The sequence below is a fragment of the Nicotiana tabacum genome, chromosome 20, assembly GCF_000715075.1.
Source record: "Nicotiana tabacum cultivar K326 chromosome 20, ASM71507v2, whole genome shotgun sequence".
NCBI classification, from domain to species: domain Eukaryota; kingdom Viridiplantae; phylum Streptophyta; class Magnoliopsida; order Solanales; family Solanaceae; genus Nicotiana; species Nicotiana tabacum.
In genome coordinates, this window is record NC_134099.1 from 17,501,217 (window position 1) to 17,527,980 (window position 26,764).

At 39.0% G+C, this 26,764-nt stretch overlaps 1 protein-coding gene across 2 annotated transcripts; it reads left to right on the forward strand.

The window, feature by feature from the left end:
• Positions 1-156: 156 nt before the first annotated feature.
• Positions 157-19,414, forward strand: LOC107784209 (uncharacterized). Of its 2 annotated transcripts, XM_075241055.1 has the most exons (7): positions 157-358; positions 468-708; positions 1,071-1,210; positions 15,434-15,580; positions 15,712-15,771; positions 16,363-16,556; positions 19,065-19,414. In XM_075241055.1, the coding sequence occupies exons 2-6, from the start codon at positions 531-533 to the stop codon at positions 16,537-16,539; spliced, it is 702 nt and encodes a 233-aa protein (XP_075097156.1). In that variant the 5' UTR covers positions 157-358; positions 468-530; the 3' UTR covers positions 16,540-16,556; positions 19,065-19,414. The 2 variants fall into 2 exon arrangements, with proteins under 2 accessions (XP_075097156.1, XP_075097155.1); XM_075241054.1 differs by lacking the exon at positions 19,065-19,414 and having other exon boundaries at positions 158-358; positions 16,363-16,759.
• The last annotated feature ends 7,350 nt before the right edge of the window (positions 19,415-26,764 follow it).

The window sequence follows — 26,764 nt, forward strand, 5'->3', positions numbered from 1 at the left end:
GCCAAGATAAAATTACAAATAAAGAGTTCTTTTATGAAACTTAAGAAAGAAATTTGACATTTTTAATGAAAATTTTGATTCACCCTATTGATTAAAAGAAAAATTAACACTTATTAATAATCTTTAAAAAAGTGACCACAAATGATTTTAAAAGATGCATACCAAATCCCTAAATTCAAGAGGAAGAAAAAACTAAATCCCTAAATTAACCAAACAACAAATGCTTTTGGCTTTTCTCCTTATTCCGCCATTGAAGCCAAACCCAAAACCCCAAATTTTTTTGGGTTATTCCAAATTCACTCTGCCATTGAAAGATCCTAAGGTTGAGATTTACTCTGGCCGTGCTTGCTGTTCAAAGGTCACATTGCCTTTAATTCTATATCTAGTCATTAGTGCTAATATTGGTGAATTGGTATTTGAATTTGCATATATCAGGTTAGTGAAATGAAAAATGTTTTATTTTGCAGATTTTGATGATCAGAAAGACTGATTGATTGTAAATTAGGAGATTTTCTCTTAACATTTTTGAAATGGAGAAAGGGAGCTATTGCCTCTCTGCCATGTCAGCGTCAAATCTCGTACTTCTCTTCACCATTGGTGTGGTCACAATAGTTATGATTCGAATTATGTATATTGTATATCGGAGAAGCAAACCGCTCAATCCAAAATCACCACAACCTCTCAGTGCCCTTATTGTTTTGGGCTCAGGTCTGATTTTCCAGCATTTCATTACTACCTCTGTTTCAATTTATGTGATGTTGTTTGGCGCAATGCGAGTTTAAAAAAAAAGAAAGACTTTTGGAAGGTGCGATCTTAAAAGCTTAGAGGATAAAAGCTTTTGTTGTTGTTCTCTCAATTTGTGTGGCTAGAAAAGTTTGTTGGGTAATATGGGTAAAATTGGAAGTTTAAGGTTAAATTGTTTTCAAATATAGAAATATTTCATTCTTTTGGAAAGGACTAATAAGTAAATTGTGTCGCATAAATTGAAACGGCGGGAGTATCTTTTTAGGTTTTGCTGTCTTTTGCTCATCCCATTGTTTTAATTTTTTGAAACTTTGATTTTAATACAGGTGGTCACACAGCAGAAATGCTAAATTTATTAAATGTGCTTCAAATGGAAAGGTTTAAGCCAAGATTTTATATAGCTGCTGCTACAGATAATATGAGTCTCCAAAAGGCACGCGTGTATGAGGATTCCTTGCTTGATAAGGTATGTTACAATGGCTAAATTCAGTTTGTCGTTATATTCCGTTTGTGTTGTTTTGCTGGGTCAACTTGAATGGTACCATCATGACAGCCTATTACAATAAAAACGCAACCTGATGGTGGAATATAATATATGTTTTGCTTGTTTCTCTGACCAAGGAATTAAAAAGGTTTTTGCATTAGGGGGCAAATGACTAGGAGACATTTCCTAGAGTAGTAGTTTGGCAGACAATAATTTGCTTAATTTAATGAATCTAAAAATCGCCAGTTACTGAATTTTTTGTTCGGTAACAGATATAGTCAAAAAACTTTGTTGCCAATGGTGTAAATTAGGAAATAATGACTGCTTGAGGTACAGTCAATCTCCTCAAAATGATTAGTACTTGAATGGTTTCGAAACTTCATGTGTTCCGTACATGCTTTTTAAGCCAACTTACAACTTTTTTTTGTTTTTGTTTTTGGATAAAGTAAGCGATTTCAATAGAAGGCATCAAGAAGATGTGAGAACTACATGATTTAACATTTGAGCTTACAAAAAGTTATCCCGGCCCCTATATGTAACTGACTAAGCCAGATCAAAAGAGCTGATGAAATCCAAAAGATGGTCAATACTACTAACAGGGTACAATCCAGACCACCAAAACAAGTTAGCAATACACATATCCTTTAAAGAGCCTATAAGAGTTGAGTTTCCATCAAAATATCTCCTGTTTCTCTTTGTTCAAATGCACCAAACTATACATGCAGGGCCCATCGTCTAGATCTTCTTAATGGCTTTACCAACTCTCCATAAACTCCAGCTCTTATAAGCATCCTTTACCGTGTAAGTGCTGATCCATTTGAGACCCAAAAAAAATAAATCGTATAGCTGTAGCCACCTCACAGTGTAGGAGCAAGTGACAGGTACTTTCAGCTTCCTTTTGGCACATGTAGCATCTATTAGGTAATGGGAAGTTCCTTTTCATCATATTATCCTGAGTGCGACATGCCTCATATGTCCAAGAGAAATAAATTAAATGGAATCACTGAAGTCTTGGTTTGTTTGAGGCTGCAAAAAAAAAAGGGCAGCCCGGTGCACTAAGCTCCGGCTATGCGCGGGGTCCGAGGAAGCTCATTCTCTCTACTTTAACAAAACCATCATGGAATGTGAGATTTACTTCGTAGTTGGGAACAAATCTTAAGATATTACAGGGAAACCCCATAAACTCAGAAACTTCTGCAATGGATCTGTCTGCAATTAAACAATGCATCGGAAGCTGAAGGAGACATCTACGGGAAATGAATGATCACAAATTCCTAGCTAGCTTCATTTTTAGGAATTCATAGCTAGCTATCATTTCTAGCAATTCTAGCTATCGCTTCTAGGAATTCATAGATATCATTTCGAGAGATTCCTAGCTAGCTATCATTTCAAGGAATGCATAGCTAGCTATCGTTTCTAGCAATTCCTAGCTATCATTTCTAGGAATTAATAGCTGGCTATCTCGAGTTCTTATCATTTGTAGGAATTAATAGATATCGTTTCTAGGAGTTAATAGCTATCATTTCTAGAAATTTGTAGCTATCATTTTTAGGAATTCATGGCTATCATTCCAAGGAATCCGTAGCTATCATTCCTAGGGATCTGTGGCTATATTCCTAGGAATTCCTAGCTATCATTCCTAGGAATCCCTTGCAATCATTTCTTGGAATTCCTATTAATGATAGCTGGAAATTCATAACTATAATTTCTAGGAATTCGTAGATGTCATTTTTAGCAATTTATTACTAGAGTCCGGAACCTTTTTATTGTCTTTTTGGACAAATGTGACGTTAATAAGTGTAAAAAAAAGTTACTTTTTTATATATAATGCCTAAATTCTCCGCGCTATAGCTTAACGATAACTTTTGCCATTAATGTATAGCGCGGAGAATAAGCGCTCTATACCTTTTGGCGTTGGAAATCTGTGCGCTATACTCTGACGACTTGACTACCAGGTATAACGTTTGGAATTAAAACGGTATACATATATAGCGCCTGAAATTAAAACGCTATACCTGTTTATGGGCTCACCAATAAGTTAACTGACATAACAATAATTCAAATGTGTATAGCGCACATTCAAAGAGCCGCTATACATCAAAAATTTTAGCCCCCCGGGCTAGCCATTTCCTATATAAAGGGGTTAGGATTTTAGGAAAATCCATTCACAAAACATTCTAACTCCCGTTCAAACTTTTCTTCTTGTTAACTTCTCAAGCATTTTTTCATAATGTCTGAAGAGCGTAGAATAAGAGTTTCATTATGTTGGGGAGGGGGGTGAGGTTGTGATGGAGAATAACTCTGCGAGGTACAGTTTATCTCCACAGTGTCATGTTAAATTACCACTTACAATGGAGTATGATAAATTGATATTGTTGTTATGCAAAAAAATGAGTGTGAGGAAACGTTCAGTGATACTTAAAGTAACCGGAATATATCTGTATTCCGTCACTCCGCAAGGGGTTGCTTTTTACTCGGAGTTAAACATCGACGATGATGAAACTTTGAGGGATGTTCTGAGGACTCCGGATGAATACCGGGAATTTCTTGTAATCAAAATGTTGGATATGTACGTCAAGGTCGAAGACGTTCCCAACAATGAGGTTGCAGGACAGGTTCCGAATAGCCCCCAGTCATCGGGTGGTTATTCTAGAACAGTTTTTGCCGGACAGGTTCCGGATGAAAGAGTTTTCCTTGATCTAAACTTATCACCGCCTGCTTTACATAATACACAAGACGAGTGGTAAACTTCAATTTTCCTTTGTGTTACGATGTACATTTTTGTTGTATTGAATCTGTATTAACGCTCATACATTTAACAGGGGTACTAGCCGGATATGAATTTTACAAATTATGAATCCAAGCATAGTTCTGCCCACAATATGTGTTTAGGTACTTCGCAACACTATATTGTTGATCAACATAGTTGGTGATACCTAAACCAACTTTTTGAAAGCACTTGATGGCATGTGAGCAAGGCATGTGGTAGACGGATCATTTCCCACAAGAGCATAACCTTGTAGATTCATTTACAGTATGTACATTATTCCCCGATTTTGATGGATAGCGGTGCGAACTTCAAAAACATTTCTTTCGTTATCATACTGCAAAAATGAATGCCAATGTGCTCGTCGTCTGTATTTCCCAAATCTCTTCATCGGCACTGTCATAAATTCAACACCCCTTTCCATCAATGACGTTGCAGCTGCAGACCTTTCAACAAACCTCTCCGCTATCTGCTTGAACGACATCCGCACCATGGCTGTGACAGGCAATCCTCTTGCCGACTTCAATAACCCGTTGAAAGACTCTGACACATTTGTATTCAGAGTTCCCCATCGTCTGCCACCATCTGCATGCAAAGTCCACTTTTCAGGGTCATGTCGCATTAACCAACGATAGGCTGCCTCCTCTTCTTGCCTGATATATTCTATGTGCCTCCGGAATTTATGCTGTTGGTGGTCTGTTACTGCAATCCACATCAAATCATGCAGATACTTATTGGGATATGCCTTCTGGAAATTGGCTTTAAAGTGCCTCACACAGTAACAGTGGTAGGCATAAGGTTCTTGCCATGCAGGCAAGTTCTCCACAGAACTTAAGATATCACCGTGCCGATCAGATATTAGACAAATACCGGAACGCTATTTGACAACGTGCTCTTTCAAGTGGTTCAAAAACAGCGTCCACGTCTCTTGGCTTTCATTGGCACAAATAGCAAAAGCTAGAGGAAATATCTGTCCATTAGCATCTACTGCCACGGCTATCAACAACTTGATATCGTACTTTCCATTGACATGAGTGTCGTCTATGGATATTATGGGCCGAGAATGCAAAAAACCATCAATTGCTGGTTTAAACGCCCAGAACATGTAATTGAATATATATTCTGGTTTACCCGGACTCCGCTCAAGCTTCCATTCAACAATCGTCATTCGATGTGTGGAATAAGGACAAGAGAAATCAAGTCAATATCCAAGTTGAAGTGATTCCCGTTGAATGTGTCCACTTCGTATGTGTGGGTGGGAATGTATTTACCCACTTTCCACAGGCCTGTCTTCTTCTTGCTCACACACAACATCCAATGACATAGCCAAAACCACCTGCGACAAACAACCTTGTATACAACCGGACTTAACTCCCATACTATCATCTCACGACACTCTTTTACGTTGTGCATTTTACAAGCCCTGCTTACGCGCGCTTTATCTAGAAAAAGCATGCCCTTTGCCAGCACCATTGGTCTAGACTCATCCCACATTGCTGTTCGAAGTTCATCAAAATCCCTTGTGAGAGCTTCCACATCCGACATGCTTGGCAAGTTATCAAGGTAAGGAATCCCCCTTGAATGAAACGACACTAGGGACTCGTACACTCTTCGTCTAGGGGCGGGGGAGCATACTCTCTCGTCAAATCAGGTCCTTCCTTCTCATCTTCCTCATCACCATCCTCACGAGGAAAGGGTGTCTCGTCTCCAGATTCATCAACATTGTTTTCGTAATCACTCTTCTCTTCCTCACTCTGTGCATCTGCCAGATCCCGATTTAATATGTCGTCTTCGGGCAATTGAGTGAGTACATGTGGTTCAACTTGCTCGTTTTCACTGCACAATCAACAAAATAATAAGCTACTGAATTTAATAAATACTTTCCATATAGCTGTATCACTTCACTTACAAGTCGTAATGTGATGAAATTCCATGATTGACATTATCATTTAGGTGATGACTACTGGATGGATCACCATGATCCAACACACCAAAACTATGCTTGGGTTCATAATTTGTAAAATTCATATCCAGCCGGTACCCTTGTTAAATGTATGAGCGTTAATACAAATTCAATACAACAAAATGTACATCGTAACTGTGAGAAGGCACGGGAGCAAATATGATATATATTGATATATTGTATGTGATGCAATACAAGGGTTGCTATTTATAGCTACTCTATACAAAGGGGATACTACTCCTATTCCAATGTGGGACAATTACATAGCTATCTCTAACACTCCCCTCAAGCCGGAGCATATAAATCATATGTACCGAGCTTGTTACATATATAATCAATGCGAGGACTAGTGAGAGACTTGGTGAAAATATCTGCAAGTTGATCATTCGATCTCACAAACTTCGTAGTAATATCTCCTGAGAGTATCTTTTCTCTGACGAAGTGACAATCAATCTCAATGTGTTTAGTTCTCTCATGAAACACCAGATTTGATGCAATATGAAGTGCAGCTTGATTATCGCACACAAGTTCCATCCGACTGATTTCACTAAATTTCAACTCCTTGAGCAATTGTTTGGTCCAGACTAGTTCACATGTTGCCATAGCCATTGCTCGGTATTCTGCTTTTGCACTAGACCGAGCAACTACATTCTGTTTCTTACTTTTCCAGGACACCAAATTTCCTCCTACTAAAACACAATATCCAGACGTAGAATGTCTATCAGAAGGTGATCCTGCCCAATCAGCATCCGAGTACCCAACGATCTGCTCATGACCTCGATCCTCAAACAGTAATCCTTTACCTGGAGCCGATTTTATATACCGGATAATGCGGACAACTGCATCCCAATGACTATCACAGGGAGAATTCATAAACTGACTTACAACACTCACAGGATAAGAAATGTCGGGCCTAGTCACTGTGAGATAATTTAATTTACCAACCAGCCGCCTATAGCTTGCAGGATCGCTAAGCGGCTCCCCCTGTCCAGGCAGAAGTTTAGAATTCGGATCCATCGGCGTGTCAACAGGTCTGCAACCTGTCATCCCTATTTCCTCAAGAATGTCTAACACATATTTCCTTTGAGAAATAACAATACCTGAGCGAGATTGAGCAACCTCAATACCTAGAAAGTACTTCAATCTGCCTAGATCCTTAGTTTGAAAGTGCTGGAAGAGATGCTGCTTCAGATTAGTAATTCCATCCTGATCATTGCCCGTAATAACAATATCATCAACATAGACTACCAGATAAATACATAGACTTGAAGCAGAGTGGCAATAAAACACAGAGTGATCAGCTTCACTACGGGTCATGCCAAACTCCTGGATAACCGTGCTGAACTTACCAAATCAGGCTCGAGGAGACTGCTTTAGACCATAAAGTGACCGACGCAAGCGACATACAAGGCCACGAGACTCCCCTGAGCAATAAAACCAGGTGGTTGCTCCATATAAACCTCATCCTCAAGATCACCATGAAGAAAGGCATTTTTAATGTCCAACTGATAGAGAGGCCAATGACGAACTGCAACCATGGATAGAAAAAGGCGAACTGATGCCACTTTAGCCACTGGAGAGAAGGTATCACTGTAATCTAGCCCAAATATTTGAGTGTATCCTTTGGCAACAAGACGTGCCTTAAGTCGATCAATCTGGCCATCGGGACCAACTTTGACTGCATAAACCCAACGACAACCAACGGTAGATTTACCTGAAGGAAGAGGAACAAGCTCCCATGTACCACTTGTATGTAAAGCAGACATCTCGTCACTCATAGCCTGTCGCCATCCTGGATGAGACAATGCTTCACCTGTAGACTTAGGGATGGAAACCGAGGACAATGAAGATATAAAAGCATAATGGGGAGATGACAGACGATGATAACTCAAACTAACATAATGAGGATTAGGGTTTAGTGTGGTCCGTATACCTTTTCGAAGTGCAATCGGTGTACTAGGAGCAGGATCCGCAGTAGGAGCCGTGTCAGGTGCAGGACGAGAACCAGATGGGCCTGATGTAGGGCGCGAACGACGATGATAAGTCAAGAGTGGTGTTCCTGTGGCTGGGGAACTAGGAGGGATAACACTGGACTCCTCAAAAGTTGGTATGGGTGAAACCTCTGTGGTTGAAGGTGGAGGAGGATTACTAAACTCCTCAAAGGTCGGTATAGGTAAGACCTCAGATATGTCATGGTGGTCAGCAGAAGTGACATCAGTTGTGAAGAAAGGTTTAGACTCGAAAAATGTGACGTCAGCTGACATAAGGTACCTATGAAGATCAGGTGAATAACAACGATATCCCTTCTGAACACGAGAATAACCAAGGAAGACACACTTGAGAGCACGAGGAGCTAACTTATCTTTCCCCGGGGCTAAGTTATGAACAAAACATGTGCTCCCAAAAACCCGAGGTGGAAGAGGGTATAAGGCTGACTGGGGAAACAATATTGAATGTGGAATCTGACCCTTGATGGGAGATGAAGGCATGCTATTAATCAAATAACAAGCTGTGAGAACTGCATCGCCCCAAAAACGCAGCGGAACACGAGACTCAATTAGAAGTGTGCGAGCAGTCTCAATAAGGTGCCTATTCTTTCTTTCTGCAACCCATTGCTGAGGGGTATAAGGACAAGATGTCCGATGAATAATTCCATGAGAAGACATAAACTGCTGAAACTGAGAAGATACATATTCTAAGGCATTATCACTGCGAAAAATGCGGATAGAGACACCAAATTGGTTTTTGATTTCAGCACAAAAACTCTGGAATATAGAGAATAACTCAGAACGATCTTTCATTAAGAAAAGCCAAGTACATCTTGAGTAATCATCAATAAAGCTAACAAAATAACGAAATCCCAAGGTTGAACTGACTCTACTAGGACCCCATATATCAGAATGAACCAAGGAGAAAACAGACTCTGCATGACTCTCAACACTACGCGTAAAGGAAGCTCGGGTATGTTTCCCAAGCTGACACGACTCACAATCTAATCTAGACAAACTGGATAAACTAGGCACCATCTTTTGAAGTTTGGATAAACTCGGATGTCCTAAACGTCTGTGGATTAGATCTGGAGGATCTGTAACTAGACATGTTGTGGAAGGACTGAGCGAGTTAAGGTAGTAAAGACCTTCTGATTCACGACCTGTACCAATTGTCCGTCCCGTACTGCGGTCCTGCATAATAAAAGAATCATCAATAAAATATATACCACAATTGAGGGCACGAGTCAAACGACTAACAGATGCAAGACTAAAAGGACAACCAGGAACATAAAGAACGGAATCTAGGGTGATAGAAGACAATGGGTTGACTTGTCCAACTTCTTGTACCTTAGTTTGACATCCATTGGCTAAAGTAACAGTAGGAAGAGACTGTGAATATACAATATTCGACAAAAGTGATTTATTACCAGAGATATGATCAAAAGCGCCTGAGTCCATGACCCATGGTCCAAGAGTACTAGACTGGGAAACACAAGCAAAAGAATTACCAGCAATATGAGTATCAGTCTGGGCAACTGAGGCTACTTGTGGAGATGTTTGCTTACTTGCTCGATACTGAAGGAGCTCATTATATTCTTCTTTAGATACAGAAAAGCCCTGGTTACCTGTAGTCTCGCTCTGAGCAACGTAGACATTTTTGGGTGGACGACCATTTAAGGAATTACACATTTCGCGAGTGTGTCCAAGTTTGTGACAATAAGAACACTTGGGTCTAGATCTCCCAAAACGACCGCCTCGTCTATTCTCCATAGCTTGAGATGCCCGAACATCCACTGTCTGGGATGCAAGAATAGAGGAATCAAGTATCTGTGATAAAATCACTGGGTGACTTGGTGCTGCAGTAAGGCGAAGTAATCGAGAAAATAATTCATCAACTGTAGGAACAGTCGGACTCGCCAAAATCTGGTCTCGTACTGAATCAAGATCATGAGGAAGTCCAGCGCGTGTAAGAACTAGAAACATTTTCTGTCGCTACTCTTGTTGTTTTGACACATTAGCAGAAACTGACATCAATGTCTCAAATTTCTCCATGACTGCCTGTACCTGACCCAAGTAAGTAGACATATCTAATTCTTGCTTCTTTAAGTTTGTCATCCGTGATATCACATCATAGAAGCGAGATATATCATTAGTGTATAACGTACGAGCCTTTGCCCAAACCAAATAACATGTCTGGAATGGCCGAAACAAAGGCATCAACTTAGAATCAATAGAACGCCACAAGATGCTACATAATTGAGCATCAATTTTTTGCCCAAAGCGCTATCGCCTTTTCATCTCCTTCGCTAGACTGTTTAATCAGATGATCTTGTACACCTTGACCTTTACACCACAACTCGACAGATGAAGCCCAAGCTAAGTAGTTTGAACCTCCCATTAAAGGTTCCGAGGTAATCATAACATTAGAGTTTCCAGAATTCATGCTTTTAGACCCAAAAACATCAATTCCCAAAGGCACTTTGTAAATTATTACCAAATAAGAGAAATAATCAACTGTAATCCACTGAAAATAGAGTAAGGAACACTGAACCAGAATAGGAAACTATTGTAGCAGTTGGAAAGTTACTGTTGCAGCCGGAAAATATTCAAAGTGGTCGGAATGAAATAAAAACAGTAGGGGTAGGATCGGAATTACCAGAAGACCCAACTGTTCTGAAGGAACTTTTTCAAAAAATGGCCGGAAGTCCACTTTTTTTTTTTTGGATCACTAATCACGCCGGAAAAATAAAAAAGTGGTCGGAATTTGGTGTAACCTGGATGGGTAGGCTCGGAATTGCAAGGAAAACAATCTGTCCTGAAGAGTCGTCGTCAAAAAATGGCCGGAAGGTGGCCCACGCAACGTTGGAACTTCGCCGGAAAATTTTCTTTGGACAACTACAGTACCGCCGGAGATTTTCACTGGGATTTGGTCGCCGGACAGTGACTACTCTTGTGGTAGTGTTGGATTTTGTGCACAACACTGACCGAGACAAAACAGACGCAAAACAACTTTGAAAGTCGCCGAAAAAAAGGTTTCCGGTGACTGATTTTACTTCCCGGAATCGCTGGAATTTATGCACAGCGATAAATTTCTCACAATAGCTCTGATACCATGTGAGAAGGCACGAGAGAAAATATGATATATATTGATATATTGTATGTGATGCAATACAAGAGGTACTATTTATAGCTACTCTATACAAAAGGGATACTACTCCTATTCCAATGTGGGACAATTACATAGCTATCTCTAACAGTAACACAAAGGAAAATTGAAGTTTACCACTCGTCTTGTGAATTATGTAAAACAGGCGGTGTTAAGTTTAGATCTGGGAAAACTCTTTCATCCGGAACCTGTCCGGAAAAAACTGCTCCGGAATAACCACCCGATGACTGTGGGTTATCCGGAACCTGTCAGCAACCTCATTGTTGGGAACGTCTTCGACCTTGACGTACATATCCAACATTTTGATTACAAGAAATTCCCAGTATTCATCCGGAGTCCTCAGAAAATCCCTCAAAGTTTCATCATCGTCGATGTTTAACTCCGAGTAAAAAGCAACCCCTTGCGGAGTGACGGAATACGGATATATTCCGGTTACTTTAAGTATCACTGAACGTTTCCTCACACTCATTTTTTTGCATAACAACGATATCAATTTATCGTACTCCATTGTAAGTGGTAATTTAACATGACACTGTGGAGATAAACTGTACCTCACAGAGTTATTCTCCGTCACAACCTCACCCCCCCAATATAATGAAACTCTTATTCTACGCTCTTTAGATATTATGAAAAAATGTTTGAGAATTTAACAACAAGAAAAGTTTGAACGTGAATTAGAATTTTTTGTGAATGGATTTTCCTAAAATCCTAACCCCTTTATATAGGAAATGGCTAGCCCAGGAGGCTGAAATTTTTGATGTATAGCGCTCTTTGAATGTGCGCTATACATATTTGAATTATTGTTATGTCATTTAACTTATTGGTAGGCCCATAAATAGGTATAACGTTTTAATTTCAGACGCTATATATGTATATCGTTTTAATTCCAAACGCTATACCTGGCAGTCAAGTCGTCAGAGTATAGCACACAGATTTCCAACGCCAAAAGGTATAGCGCGCTTATTCTCCGCAATATACATTAACGGCAAAAGTTACCGTTAAACTATAGCGCGGAGAATTTAGGCATTATATATAGAAAAGTAACTTTTTTTTACACTTATTAACGTCACATTTGTCCAAAAAGACAATAAAAAGGTTCCGGACTCCTTTATTACTATTATTTCTTGGAATTCGTTACTATCATCTCATATATTGGATTTGAGGATTTTTATAAGATCAGTTGGAAAATTTGAAGACGGTTCGGACATCCTGATGGTATCTCAGTTTTTTTGGGACTTGCAACACCTTGTTGGTAGATTTAAAAATAAAACTTTGTTGATGATATTTCGAGAGCACCACTTTAGGGCTTGCTAGCAAAAAAAAATGTTCATTTTATAGCGCAACAAAGAATAAACAAGATGAATAGGTGTGTATTAATTGGTGTATTTCTGAAAACTACATTCGTTCTTGAATTTTTGTCAGTATTATCAACATTTATTTAATACATGATGTGTTTATTCATCATTGAAATTGGGTACGAAAGTAGTGTGTTAGCGGCAAGTGTTGGTTATAACAGACATGTCTTTTCAAGAAGATAAAGTAGTTGAGTAGAAATTCACCACATTGAATAAATTTAAAATGGTTGAGAAAAATTTATTTATCTTTCTTTGTGAAATTTCATAAAATTGAATTTTGAGTACCCCATTAGCTCAAGTGGCAAAGGTGGTGGATTTGTGTCTTAGGTCACAGGTTCAAGCCCCCACACCATGCAAAGCAAAGCTTGGTATATAAGTGGAGAAGGGTAGAGGGGTGGGCCCATTATCCACCGAGTTTCGAAGGCTGCGATTGGTCCAAAGGATCGGCCCCAGACGGATTTCTCGGTCATCATAAAAAAAATAATCTATTTTGGCACGTTTTTTGAAATTAATTACCTATCAATTTTTTTTTGTACTTCATTGTGATTAATATGATGCGGATGGACAAGAAAATTTGATAATGCAAACTGCAAGAAAATTAAACAAAAAATAGAAATCTTTTGAAGGAAAAAAGCACACCAAAATAAAGTAAACCAATAAAAATGGCTATCAATCGACAAAATATATGATCTTTAGTTACAAAATGACCGAATGTCAATACAATATACACTAGATGCGACCATTTTGTAACTAATGACCGTATATTTTGTTGATTAACATCCATTTTGTATTGATACTTCATTTTGGTGTGTTTTTTGTAACTATTGGACCTAGCATTCCTTGAAATGATACAGATTAGAATATTCGAACTAATAAGGAATGCATGCAGCTTTTCCTAAATATACCAATTAATACACTCATGTGCTTGTTTACCCCAGACCCCACTTGTGGGACCGCACTGGGCTATTGTTGTTGCATGTGCTTGTTTACCCTTTGTTGCATTATAAAAGAAAGGTCTTTGCTAACAAGTTGTTAAGTGTGATTGTTCTCGAAATATAAGCCAACAAAGTGCTATTCTCTAAACCTACCAACAAAATCTTGTAAGTCCCTTCTCTTTCAACTCTTCCAACAGATCTTTTAGATATTATCATTGAAAAGGTCCAGGTGGTGGACAGAGGAGAAGGTCGTTAAACAGAATTTCTTCACTGCAAGTCTTTATTAGTGATGTTCATTTTTGCAATATATTACATGAAAGTTATTTTAATTTTTTGTGGCCATCCATATATACGAGATTAAGTTACGAAAGTACATATTATTGATTTAGTCAGAAAAGACATTATTGTTTTTGAAAACTAGTTAACATTATTGCAGTCAGTTTGGGAATTGAAATATAGTTCGTCCTGTTTAAGGTATACTTTCTTACGACTTTTAAACTTGTAAATATCATTTTTTTTTAAAATAAATCGATCTTCGTTTAGTTTCAGTTGGAAATTAATCAGTCCCGAAAAGCAACACGTATATGCATATTAATTTTTACAGTGGTTCCTGCTTTTTTTAGAAAATTAACGTCTGAAAGAACACCTCATCTCAACTAGAGGATGCCACCTTGTGCAAATGTAACTAGCTGTACTATCTCTTCTCATCCTGAATAGCTTGTTTATTTCCAGCTGATGACGTTGAAGAATTTATCTTGTTAGAAAAAATGAATGGTGCATGTAGCACTATAGTGCTTTGGTTGGTGTTAGAAGTGAAGAGTAACAAGTTTTATGGGTTGATCCCACAGATAATAATATGCCTGTTGGTTATAGTTGCCCATAGAGATGAAGCAAAAGGGTGCCAAAAGAGAGCACCCAAATGATTTATTCACATTGATTAATGGTGATGCGTGTGCCTTCATTAGCTAGATGCTATATGTTTTGACATCCAAGTTGCTATCTCCCTCTCCATCTGCTCAATTATTTGTCCTTGCATCGCTGGCTTGAAGGATGATCCAAGTGTTAACCATAATCTAAATTCTTTATTGGCAAGGATCGCAAGTCAGGGGCTAAACAAGTGGAGAAAATTTGTGACATGAATAAGCTGAGTTTAGCATATGGATTTGATGTCTATGTGATGGCGAATTGAACTTTAGGTCCAACTCAATAGATTCTTTTCCCACTTCCATCTCATTTTTGTCCAAATAGGTGGACAAATACTTTTTGAAATCATAAAATAGTTTGCATTCTTTTTTCCTTCTTCTTTCGTGTTTCCAGTTTACAGGGAAGGGTAAGGTGAAAAAAGAACTACCTGACTCTGTTGTGTGCATCTAGAGCTATATCCTACATCTGTTTAGTTTCTCTTTCATGACCACATGGTCAGGTGGCGTACTTCCATTTTATGCCTATCTGGTAGGCTAAATACATTTTGCTTACACTTGTCAAAGTCTTTCTTTTATTGTTTGGTTTATCTATAGGAAAACGTTATCTCACTTATTGTCTCAATAATTTTGAGGCTGAAAAAGAGAAAAGTATGCATATGTGTGCAATCTTTTCCTTTTTATGCTAAAAACATTTAGCTATTACGTGCCTGCCCAGCTTTGTCCTATGGTATATGCATTTGTCCTTAGAGCTTAACAATGATCTCTCTTTTCTTATGTACTCTGGAATCATCAATTCCAGGTTAAGAGAAAAGTTCGTTTTCTTTTAGTACCTTACTTTCTACCACAACATATGCAACCTAGTAGGTTGTCTACTCTATCCTTCTCCCCCTCTAAATTTTTTGATGCTATTTTTTAGATAATGGAAGAGGGTTGCAGTAGGTTATTGGCCCTCGTAGAGATAGTGAACTTTGCAAATCTCTGAATGTTGAGCCTGAATACCGAGAATTCATGTAACCGAGCCAACTAGCTTTGGATTGAGGCATAGTTTATTGATTTGATTGATCCCTGATAATGTGTATATTAACAGGTTCACCTCTTAATCTAGGCAGGAGTAGATGCAGTAGGAAGGGCTGAATTCATGCAGATATATCGGAGTCGAGAAGTTGGTCAATCATATATTACCTCCATTGGGACGACATTGATTGCTATTGCACATGCATTGTGGTTGATGATCAAGATCAGACCCAAAGTGGTACCAGACAATCTTAGTTCATTTTACTTTCTCGGAAACCCCCTCTCCCAACGCGACTTTTCTGCATTTCCAGATTCTTTTTTCCTTTTAAGATCCTGTTTAACTGATTTATATATTTTTTGATATCCCAGATCTTGTGCAATGGCCCAGGAACGTGTGTTCCACTATGTGTAATTGCCTTCTTTTTTAAGGTTCGTATGTTGAGAGTGATATTTCTGTTTTTTGATTTATTTCGATTTGCTTCAGTATGAAAAAAAATTGCTTGTTAAACTGTTTGATCCCATTAAGTTTGAGGTTACACATGGATCATATCTGTTATATTCCTGATTTGGGATATCAGGCTTATAAAAGCTTGATTTCAGAATGAATCCCACTTAACTTTTATTTGTACAAAGGACATTAAATGTACATTAGTCATTGGACCATTTCTATATTCTCTTTTGGGGCTTCATGGTAGGTGTTAATGGTAACTCTATTTACCAAATTTCTAGCTTATTTTGTAATCCTATCATACTCCAACCACCATTGGCCCTTCTTTCTCTACTAAAAAAATAATAAATAGAGAAAAATAAACAAGAACAAATAGATGAAAAGGGAGAGAAAACAGTTAATAAACTGAACAATGGATTAGAGATATCTCTGTCAGCTTGAATCATTGACCTTGATAGCTCGGTGAGGGGTGAATCAATCATTTCCATTACAGTAGGATTCAGTAAAGCTACTTGCATTTTTGTTTTACTTAGCTGACAATTTGAGATACTAATGAAACTTTATAGCTTCAGGTCTTGGGAATAAGGTGGTCATCTGTTTTCTATGTGGAGAGCATTGCAAGAGTCAGGAAACTTTCTCTGAGTGGTTTGCTTCTTTACAAGCTACACATGGTTGATCAGTTATTTGTCCAATGGCCCAAATTGAAAGAGAAACATCCTCGAGCTCATTATGTGGGTTGTCTTATGTAAATAGAGTAGTTCCCAAGGTACGTCTCATAGTCGACCTCCTTCGATGCTCTTGGAGGAACTTAATAGACTTGGTTTTCGTAACAGATGCCCTTCTTCTCTTAGATAGTAATTTTGCTGTCTTCGTGAGGTAAAAGTTGATAATTTTGAAGTTATATTCACTAACTTGAATATACTTGTCGCGTATAATTTAAAAGATCAGCAGGATTTTTTTGCTGTCGAAGTTGGTATTTCCTTTTAAGAATGTTTTAGAGAACAGTAACAAGGTAGTTGAGTTGATGAGTTTGATGTTCAATTGCAATTGCAATGCTGTGTCACTCTGTGTCTGTGTTTCAATCTACTCATGAGCATTACTTTTATTTAAGAATTTGGGTGTGTTTGGTAGGAAGGAAAACATTTTCCATAACTCTTCTCAACCTTCCCCACCCTCACCAGCCACCACGCCCCCCTCTCCAAAAAAAGTTTTTTTTTTCAAATTTCAAATTTTTCGTTACCACCCACCCTACTACCCCCCAAAAAAATTTCTTTTTTACCTTAATTTTTTTTTTTTGCAATTTCAAATTTCTGCTTTTTACGTTTTTCTGCGCCACCCACCACCTAACCCTCCCCCCCACCCGCCCCCCACACCCACCTGCACAATTTTTTCTTTTTACTTTTTTTTGTAATTTAAATTCCTTTTTTTTGTTGTTTTACTGGTTTAGAAATTATAAAGTTTACGGGTTCGAAATTCCACGGTTTTGAAAGTTTAGTAGTTCGAAAGTTTATGAAATTTGTGGGTCTGGAAGGTTGTTGGTTTGAGAGTTTATGACTTCATGTTTATTATATCTAAATTATTTATGAATACTCTTGAGAAATCATTTTTCTTAATTTGCGTACCAAACACCGGAAAATGAATAAGATTACTACTTGTTTTTTCAATAAAATAACCAAACACACCCTTTATCTTCATCAGAAGTTCGTTGATTTATGTTCAACCTTTTATTCGCAGATGTCACTATGCACTTATGCAGGTTTCCATACTAAGAAAATAGGGCTGATTTTTTCCCACTAGTACTCCACAAAATTATATAAACACCCATATTACCTTTATATTATTGCATTTAATTTCCTGGAACTACAGTCGAATCTCTCTATAATAGTCGCGTTCATTTCGATATTTTTTTATAAATTATAATGAAGTGCTGTTATACAGGACATATATTATAACATAACATAAAAATCGATCCCCAAAAAAATTGGCTTTTATAATAAATAGTTGTTAAATAGGAATTCTGTTATAGAGAGGTCTGACTGTATTAGATAGTCAAACCTCTATAACAGCCTCGTTCATTCTGATATTTTTTGGATGCTATAATGAAGTGCTGTTATAGTGGATATATTTTAACATAACAAAAAAAATCGATTCCGGGAAAAACTTGGCTTTTATAGTGGATGATTGTTATAGGGATGTTGTAGAGAAGTCTGACTCTCTCTCTCTTTCTCTCTCTCTTTCTCTATATATGTGTGTGTGTGTGTGCGCGCGCGAGAAGGAAGTTCACATTACAGACATGGGCAGATTTAAGTTCATGCAAGCGGTGCATCCGACACCGCTTCGCTGGAAATTTTTACAAAACTATACTCCTTCCGTTTCAGTTTATGTGAACCTATTTCCTTTTTGATATGTTCTAAAAAGAATGAACCATTTCTAAATTTGGAAACAATTTAGCTTAAACTTACAATTCTACCCTTAATGAAAAGATTTTATAGCCACACAAATACTTTAGGCCCCTTTTTGAGTTGTTTAGGACCATAAATTTCAAAAGTCTTTATTTTTTCTTAAACTCCGTGCCTAGTCAAACAAGTTCACATGAAATTAACCCCATGTTCCAGCTATTCAGCAAAATTTGTCTAGTGAAATTCCATGAAAATAAGTGGTGAAAAAATACATACAAACATGGCTCAGTAAAGAGCTTTTTGGAAAAAGTTCATAATAATAATACCAAAAATTATTCGCTTATATTTTTAAAAATAAATATATTAATGTTTTTGGGTGTTTTTTTACTAAGATGATCTTGTTTTAGTAATTTGTTCATAGGTTCACTTCTTAAAAATATCGACACCACTTACCTAATAACCTGTGTACGCCCCTGATTACAGAAGGAATAAATTTGTGCTCAACAATTGAAAGAACTTATTCAAAGAGTTGAATAATATGCTCCCTCTCACCTAAATAGCTTAGAGGCAGGTGAAAAAAAAAACTTAAAGAGGCACTTGAACAAACAATAATTTAAAGACTAACTAAACACCCAAATAATCCAGTACTTAGACAAACACCAGAACAAAACAGAAATGCTGCTACTTCACAATTCACAAACCCTCCGATCGAGCAGGACGAACATCAGGAAATTTTTGTACAATACCAGAAGAAACACTTTCAATCAAAACTTGACAAGTAGGGCAGTGAACTGAAGTAGTAGGATTACGTTCAGGCGTGTTAATCTCCCAACAACATATTCAAATAACACCCTGTATGTATTGAATGTCCGCAGGGTTCAGCTATAATAAACCACTCACGGCGGAAGTGTGGATACTCACAGCAACCAGAAGGGTAATTCAGAAGCATCTCGCCGTTGTTTCCTAGAGGGATAACTGCAGGTGCCAATGGCAACTGCAGATTTGGTGGTTCTAAGCAAGTTGGAGGCGGCTACATGCTGTTGAAATAAATAAAGCCGGTTTCATCCTCTAATGGACGTTTGCATGTAAAACACTTCAGGTCAGTAATATTTTTAACGTCACGGTAGTAAAAGAGGCAGTCCACATGAACTGGATGTGCAAAACATTCCATTGGAAAGACAATTCGTTGGCTTTCGCGACTATGAATTTCTGATGTGTATGGTGATATGTGGAAAGGTTGATAGCAAATAGGGCGGAGGTTACCCTCAACAAGAGAGTAGAAACGTGGATGCTCCATTGCAAAATTAATGAATAAATTAATTGGCTCGGGACCTGTTTTATATTTAGAGTTCTATTTCTATCAAGGAAGAGACTATGGGAAGGAAGAGAATATCCAGGGAAGAGTACTTAAATAGTTGCAAGAAAAGCGCTATAGTATTAAACCGATTCAAGGAATCATATAAATTATTTTTGGGAATTCATATGTTGATCAAAAAGGAAAAGAATCTCATGTGATTATAGAAGGCTGCAGACACAAAATTTATTTTATATCATAATCCTAAAAAATTGGGGTATCATGTTGGCTTCTTCAACTATTTTCCTTATTTATACTTTGTTTGTTGAAAAGGTAAAAAATAATTGATACTTTAACAAGTCTTGACATAAGTACTTACTGCTCATAAAAGATGAAAAAGGAGAGACTCTAGATAGGATTTTCAATTATATTTCCTTTCATTGTATTTTCTGTACATCTGCAAGCTCTTATTTATACAAGTATTTCAATGAATAAAGAAAATGATAAATGAAATTAAAAATCTCCTAATTAACTTTGACAATCTTAACCAAAATATGTACAGCTACACATTACCTGGAAGCTTCTAATATTCTCTGAGATAAGAACAAAACAATTGAACAACTAATCTGGTGGAGCATTGTTGGGCTCCTTGGAGGAAAACAACAGTAAGCCCAAAACCTTGTGAGAGACCAAAAAATATGCGACCTAGACCCAAAATACTTTACTCAAATATGTCCGAATCTAATTTGTCTTTGGACCAAGTCTACTGTTTTTAAATCACACATAGAAGACACAGTTTTCTCCGCTAGTTCCACCTTCTCCTCTGATAAGATTATTGCTTCGGCGGAGGCTCCGGCAACACCCCCTTCAAGTGGGAGACCGGTGATCGGTGTCACGATCCCAATTTCCCTCCGACGGATGTCGTGATGACATCTAGTCTCTAAGACTAGGTAAGCCTAACAAAACATGCAGAATATAATTGAAATGACAAATAACTCTCAAATACTCAACAATTTAACATAAAGAAACTCTGCAACTCAGTATATACAATTTTTCAAAACCTGGCGAATACAAGTCACAAGCTCTAAATAGTAGTACTGAATAATCCTATACATCAATGTCTATAAAGGATAAGGAAAATAGAATAGTCTAGGCAGAGGGAGATTCTAAGGCCTGCGGACGCCGACTGGTATACCTTGAAGTTTCTGAAGCTGAGCTCTCTACCTGGGCCGGTAAAGGTGCCTGGATCTGCACAAAAAGACGTGCTTAGCATGAGTACACCACAACGGTACCAGTAAGTGCTAAGCCTAACCTCGGCAGAGTAGTGATGAGGTCAGGTCAAGGCCCTACTAGAATAAATAAGAAAAACTGTACAAGTGTATGACAGTGTAGTAATGATAGCAATGAAATTGAAACGACAAATAACATATCAAGGTTAGCTACACGGAACTAAAGCAATTAATGCAACACGAAGAACAAGGAATGATATGCTAGCGAAACAAAACAACCAAGGACAAGTGCAGCAACAGAGAAAACCAACACGTAACCAAGGTAACTGCCTCGTAGTCTCAAATCAAAAGAATAATTCATAATCTTTCGTTATATCACCGCGGGAGCTTTGCATTTAGTTTGAAAATCATTTTCCCGAAATAGCATCTCGCGTTTTAGCCCACCTTATCACACCGCTTGGCTTCTAGTAGTTCCCCTACTAGCCACGCGTATCAAGCCCACTTTATCTCACCGCATGCGTTTCAACCCGAAAATCTTATACCACCGCATGCATATCGATATAATAACGTATCACAAATCGCACCTCAAGTGACCAATATCACAACTTGCCAAAGAAATCAACAATAATAGTGTTTTCACAATAAAGAACTCATGGCTCAACCACAATGCACACAAGAGTCTCAACAATAACAACCGGAAGTGAATAACTCAATAGAATAGTATTTCACAACTTAACACTTTGCCTCAATGTGAATCACAACATTTATAACTCAATACCAGTTCCATCAACAAGATATTGCAAGAATAACAACTTTAAGTAAAGGGTTCACGGTTAAATAATGAATAAGGAATAGAGGAAACAACAATAACTTCAACTAAACATGTAGGGCAATTAACAAGTAAGAGATAAAACAAGTAGGGCATGTGAAGATAGACTAGAAATGATGACTATAACATGTTAAGGTAACTCAAATAAGGCATGAAAGGAATCTACATAGCTAAAACCAGTAAATTTTCATATTTAGCCCGTGCACACACTTGTCACCTTGCGTACACAACTTTCACACATCACATTATCACAAACAACACCAATCCTAAGGGGTAATTCCCCCATACAAGGTTAGGCAAGACACTTACCTCGAAACACGCTAACTCAATCCACTAGTAGGCCTTTCCCTTAATCATCCTACTCCGAACAGCTCGAATATATCCAAAACAACTTCATACTATAAATATAAACTATAGAAAACTATTTTGAACGATAAAATTACGATCTTTGCAAAGAAATAAAAAGTCAACTCAAAAGTCAACCTGGTCCAGCGTCTTAGAACCCGACCAAAATTACAAAATCCGAACACCCATTTGATAACGAGTCTAACCATACAAGAATTACTCAAATCTGACCTCAAATCGCCTTTCAAATTCCCAAATTTTAGCCTAAGAACTTTTCACATTATTTCTCAAATTTCTAACTCAAACCACTAATTAAATGATGAAATTAACAATAGATTAATATAATTTAACCCTAATCGAGTTAGGATTTCTTACCCTAATGATTTTCTTCAAAAACTCTCGAAATATCGCCACAAACCGAGCTCTCTAGGTCCAAAAATGGATTATGAAACTCAAACCCTCGAAGATCCCCTTTTCTGCCCAGGGATTCCGCATTTACGACCTTTTAGTCGCACCTGCGGAAAACCATCACAGGTGCGGTTCCCACTTAAATTATGAGGTTCCGCTTCTGCGGACAATGGCTCGCACCTGCGAGCCTGTTTCTGCGAAAAAGAGGCTGCACCTGCGGTCCTGCACAATGGCCTTTCCCAAATTCCGCTTCTGCAGAAGAAATGTCCGCGCCTGCGGAGGCACATATGCTCCCAGGTGTCCGCACCTGCGAGCCCAGCCCTGGGCTCTCCTTTTCGCTTCTGTGCTTCACCTTCCGCACCCGCGTTCAATCCCTTCGCAGGTGCAGTGACACCAGCAGGCTTGGGACTTCAGCAACATGATTAAGCCGAAATTTGTTCCGGATTCAATCTGAATCACACCGGGGCCCATAGGACCCCGTCCGAATATACCAACAAGTTTCAAAACGCAATGGACTTACTCAAGGCCAAAAATACATCTAACAATATCGATTCTACGAATCGCAAATCCAATTCAAGCCAATGAAACTATGAACTTCCGAATTCCAAAATCTAATATCGATTCATATCAAAACGACTCCGATTGACTTCAAATTATGCACACAAGTCATAAATAACATGACAGATATATTCCAACTTGCGGAATCGTAATCCGACCCTGATATCAATAAAGTCAACTCCCGGTCAAATTTTTCCACCTTCCAAACCTTCAACTTTCTAACTTTTGCCAAGTAACGCTGAAACGACCTACAGACCTCCAAATAAACATCCAGACATGCTCCTAAGTCTAAAATCACCATACGGGTCTATTGAAACCATCAAAACTCCATTCTAGAGTCGTCTACACAAAAGTCAAACTATGGTCAACTCTTTCAACTTAAAGCTCCAACCTAGGGACAATATGTCCCATTCCATTCCGAAACTCGCCCGAAACCAAAACCAAACACCCTGGCAAATCACAAAACCATAATACAACATAAAGGAGGCAATAATTAGGGGATCAAGGCTAAAATACTCAAAACAACTGGCTGTATCGTTACATCCCCCCTTTAAAACAAACGTTCGTCCTCGAACGAGTATAGAGACATGCCTAAAGTGGTGAAAAGATGAGGATAGCAGCTACGCATGTCATGCTCGGTCTCCCAAGTCGCCTCCTCGACTGGTTGACCCCTCCACTGAACTTTCACTGAAGCAATGTTCTTCGACCTCAACTTTTGAACCTGCCTATCATAACGGCTACGCATATCATGCTCGGTCTCCCAAGTTGCCTCCTCGACTGGTTGACCCCTCTACTGAACTTTCACTGAAACAATGTTCTTCGACCTCAACTTTTGAACCTACATATCCAAAATGGCCACCGGCTCCTCAACATAAGAGAAATCCTTGTCCAACTGGACTGAGCTGAAATCCAACACATGAGACGAATCTCGGTGATACTTCCGGAGCATAGAAACATGAAATACTGGATGAACTGCAGATAGACTAGGTGGTAGTGCAAGCTTGTAGGCCACCTCTCCAATCCTCTCAAGAATCTAAAAAGGTCTGATATACCTATGGCTCAACTTTCCCTTCTTTTCGAACCTCATAACGCCCTTCATGGGTGAAAACCGGAGCAAGACCCGCTCCTCAACTATGAATGCAACGTCGCAAACCTTCCGATCCGCATAACTCTTCAGCCTAGATTGGGCTGTGCGAAGCCGATCTTGAATCAATTTAACCTTTTTCTAAAGCATCCTGATCTAAGTCTGCACCCAATGTCCAGCCTCACACGGCTCAAAACAACCCACTAGAGACCGACACCGCCTCTCACACAAGGCTTCATAAGGAGCCATCTAACTTGTAGTTGTTTTTGTAGGCAAACCCCGCAAGCGGAAAGAACTGATCCCAAGAACCCCCAAACTCCATCATGCACGCACAGAGCATATCCTCCAATATTTGAATAATGCGCTCGGACTGTCCGTCCGTTTAAGGGTGAAATGTTGTACTTAAATCAACCTGTGTGCCTAACTCATGCTGTACGACCCTCCAATACCGCGATGTAAATTAAGTACCCCTGCCAGAGATGATGGATACCGGCACACCATGAAATCCGACGATCTCGCGAATATAGACCTGAGCCAGCTACTCTGAAGAATAAGTAGCCACCATTGGAATGAAATGAGCCGACTTTGTCAACCTATCCACAATTACCCATACTGCATCAAACTTCCTCTGAGTCCGAGGGAGCCCAACAACAAAATCCATAGTAACCTGCTCCCATTTTCACTCTGGAATCTCTAGCCTCTGAAGCAATCCATCTGGCCGCTGATGTTCATACTTCATCTACTGACAATTTAAACACCGAGCTACATACTACACTATGTCTCTCTTCGTCCTCCTCCATCAATAGTGTTGCCTTAAGTCCTGATACATCTTAGCGGAACCCAGATGAATGGAGTACCGCGAGTTGTGGGCCTTCTGAAGAATCAACTCACGCAAACCATTTACATTAGGCACATAGCCTGCCATGTATCCGTAAAACATTGTCATCCACAATAGTGACCTCCTTGGCATCATCGTACTGAACCGTGTCCTTGAGGACAAGCAGATGGGGGTCTTCATACTGACGCTCTCTGATACGGTCATGTTGAGAAGACTGAGAAACCACACATGCAAAACTCGACTTGGCTCTGCAACATCCAATCTAACAAACTGGTTGGCCAAGGACTGAACATCCCATGCTAATGGCCTCTCTGTTGCTGGTAGATATGCTAAACTGCCAAGCTCTTCGCCTTACGACTCAAGACATCAACCACCATATTGGTCTTCCTGGGATGATACAAAATGGTGATATCCTAGTCCTTAAGTAACTCTAACCATCTCCGCTGATGCAATTTAAGATTCTTCTATTTGAACAGATGTTGTAGACTCCGGTGGTCGGTATATACCTCACAAGAGACACCATAAAAAATAGTGCCACCAAATCTGCAAGCCATGAACAATAGCTGTTAACTCAAGGTCGTGGACATGATAGTTCTTCTCATGTACCTTCAGTTGTCTAGACGCGTAGGCAATCACCCTACCATCTTGCATCAACACGACGCACCGAGGCCAACACGCGATGCTTCACAATATACAGTGTAAGACCCCGAACCCATAGGCAACACCAACACTGGGGATGTAGTCAAAGTAGACTTGAGATTTTGAAAGCTCTCCCCACACTCCTCAGTCCACCTGAACGGAGCACCTTTCTGGGTCAATCTGGTATTAGGTGCAGCAATAGATGAGAAACCCTCTATGAATCAATGGTGATACCCTACCAAACCAATAAAACTCCGGATCTTAGTAACTAAAGATGGCATGGGCCAACTCTACACTGCTTCAATCTTCTTCGGATCTACCTTTATCCCCTCACTTGACACTACATGATCCAAAAACGCCACCGTATCAAGCCAGAATTCACACTTTGTAAATTTTACATACAACTTCTTTTCTCTCAAGGTCTGGAGCACCGTCCTCAAGTATTGCTCATGATCCTCCCGACTCTGAAAGTACACCAAGATGTCGTCAATAAACACAATGACGAATGAGTCAATATAGGGTTGGAATACACTGTTCATCAAGTGCATGAATGTTGTTGGGGCGTTGGTCAGCCCAAATGACATCACAAGGAACTCGTAATGACCATACCGAGTCCTGAAGGCAGTCTTCGGAATATCTGGCTCCTGAATCTTCAATTGATGATAGCTTGACCGCAAATCAATCTTTGAGAATACTCTAGCACCATGTAGCTGATCAAATAGGTCATCATTGCGTGGAAATATATACATGTTCTTCACTGTAACCTTGTTCAACTGTCGATAATCAATACACATACGCATAGAAACAACATTCTTCTTTACAAACAAGATTGGAGCACCCCAAGGTAACACTTGCAACTACTCATTTAACTCATTCAACTCTGATGGGTCTATATGATATGGTGGAATAGAAATGGGCTGAGTGCCCGATAACAAATCAATACCAAAATCGATATCCCAGTCGAGTAGCATGCCTGGAAAATCCGCCAGAAATACATCTGGATAATCCCTCACTACCGGAACTAACTCAACGATAGGAGTATCGACACTGACATCTCTCACGAGGGCTATATATGCCTCACACCCCTTTCCCAACCATCCGATGTGCCTTAAGGAAAGACACTACCCTACTAGGAATATAATCCAAGGTACCCCTCCACTCCAACCACGCAAACCTGGCATAGCCAACATTACCATCATGACGTGACAATCAATAATAGCATGATAGGGCGACAACCATTCCATGCCCAAAATAACATCAAAATCTATCATACAGAGCAATAATAGATCGGCTTTGGTGTGAAAATCACCAAGAACAACTAAACACGACCGATGCACACGGTCAACAACAA

Excerpts from the sequence above, each read along its gene's own strand:
- LOC107784209 (XM_075241055.1), top strand. The coding sequence starts at position 531 with ATGGAGAAAGGGAGCTATTGCCTCTCTGCCATGTCAGCGTCAAATCTC. Across the intron at positions 709-1,070 it reads CCTTATTGTTTTGGGCTCAG|GTGGTCACACAGCAGAAATG; the intron begins GTCTGATTTTCC and ends ATTTTAATACAG. Across the intron at positions 1,211-15,433 it reads AGGATTCCTTGCTTGATAAG|GCAGGAGTAGATGCAGTAGG; the intron begins GTATGTTACAAT and ends CTCTTAATCTAG.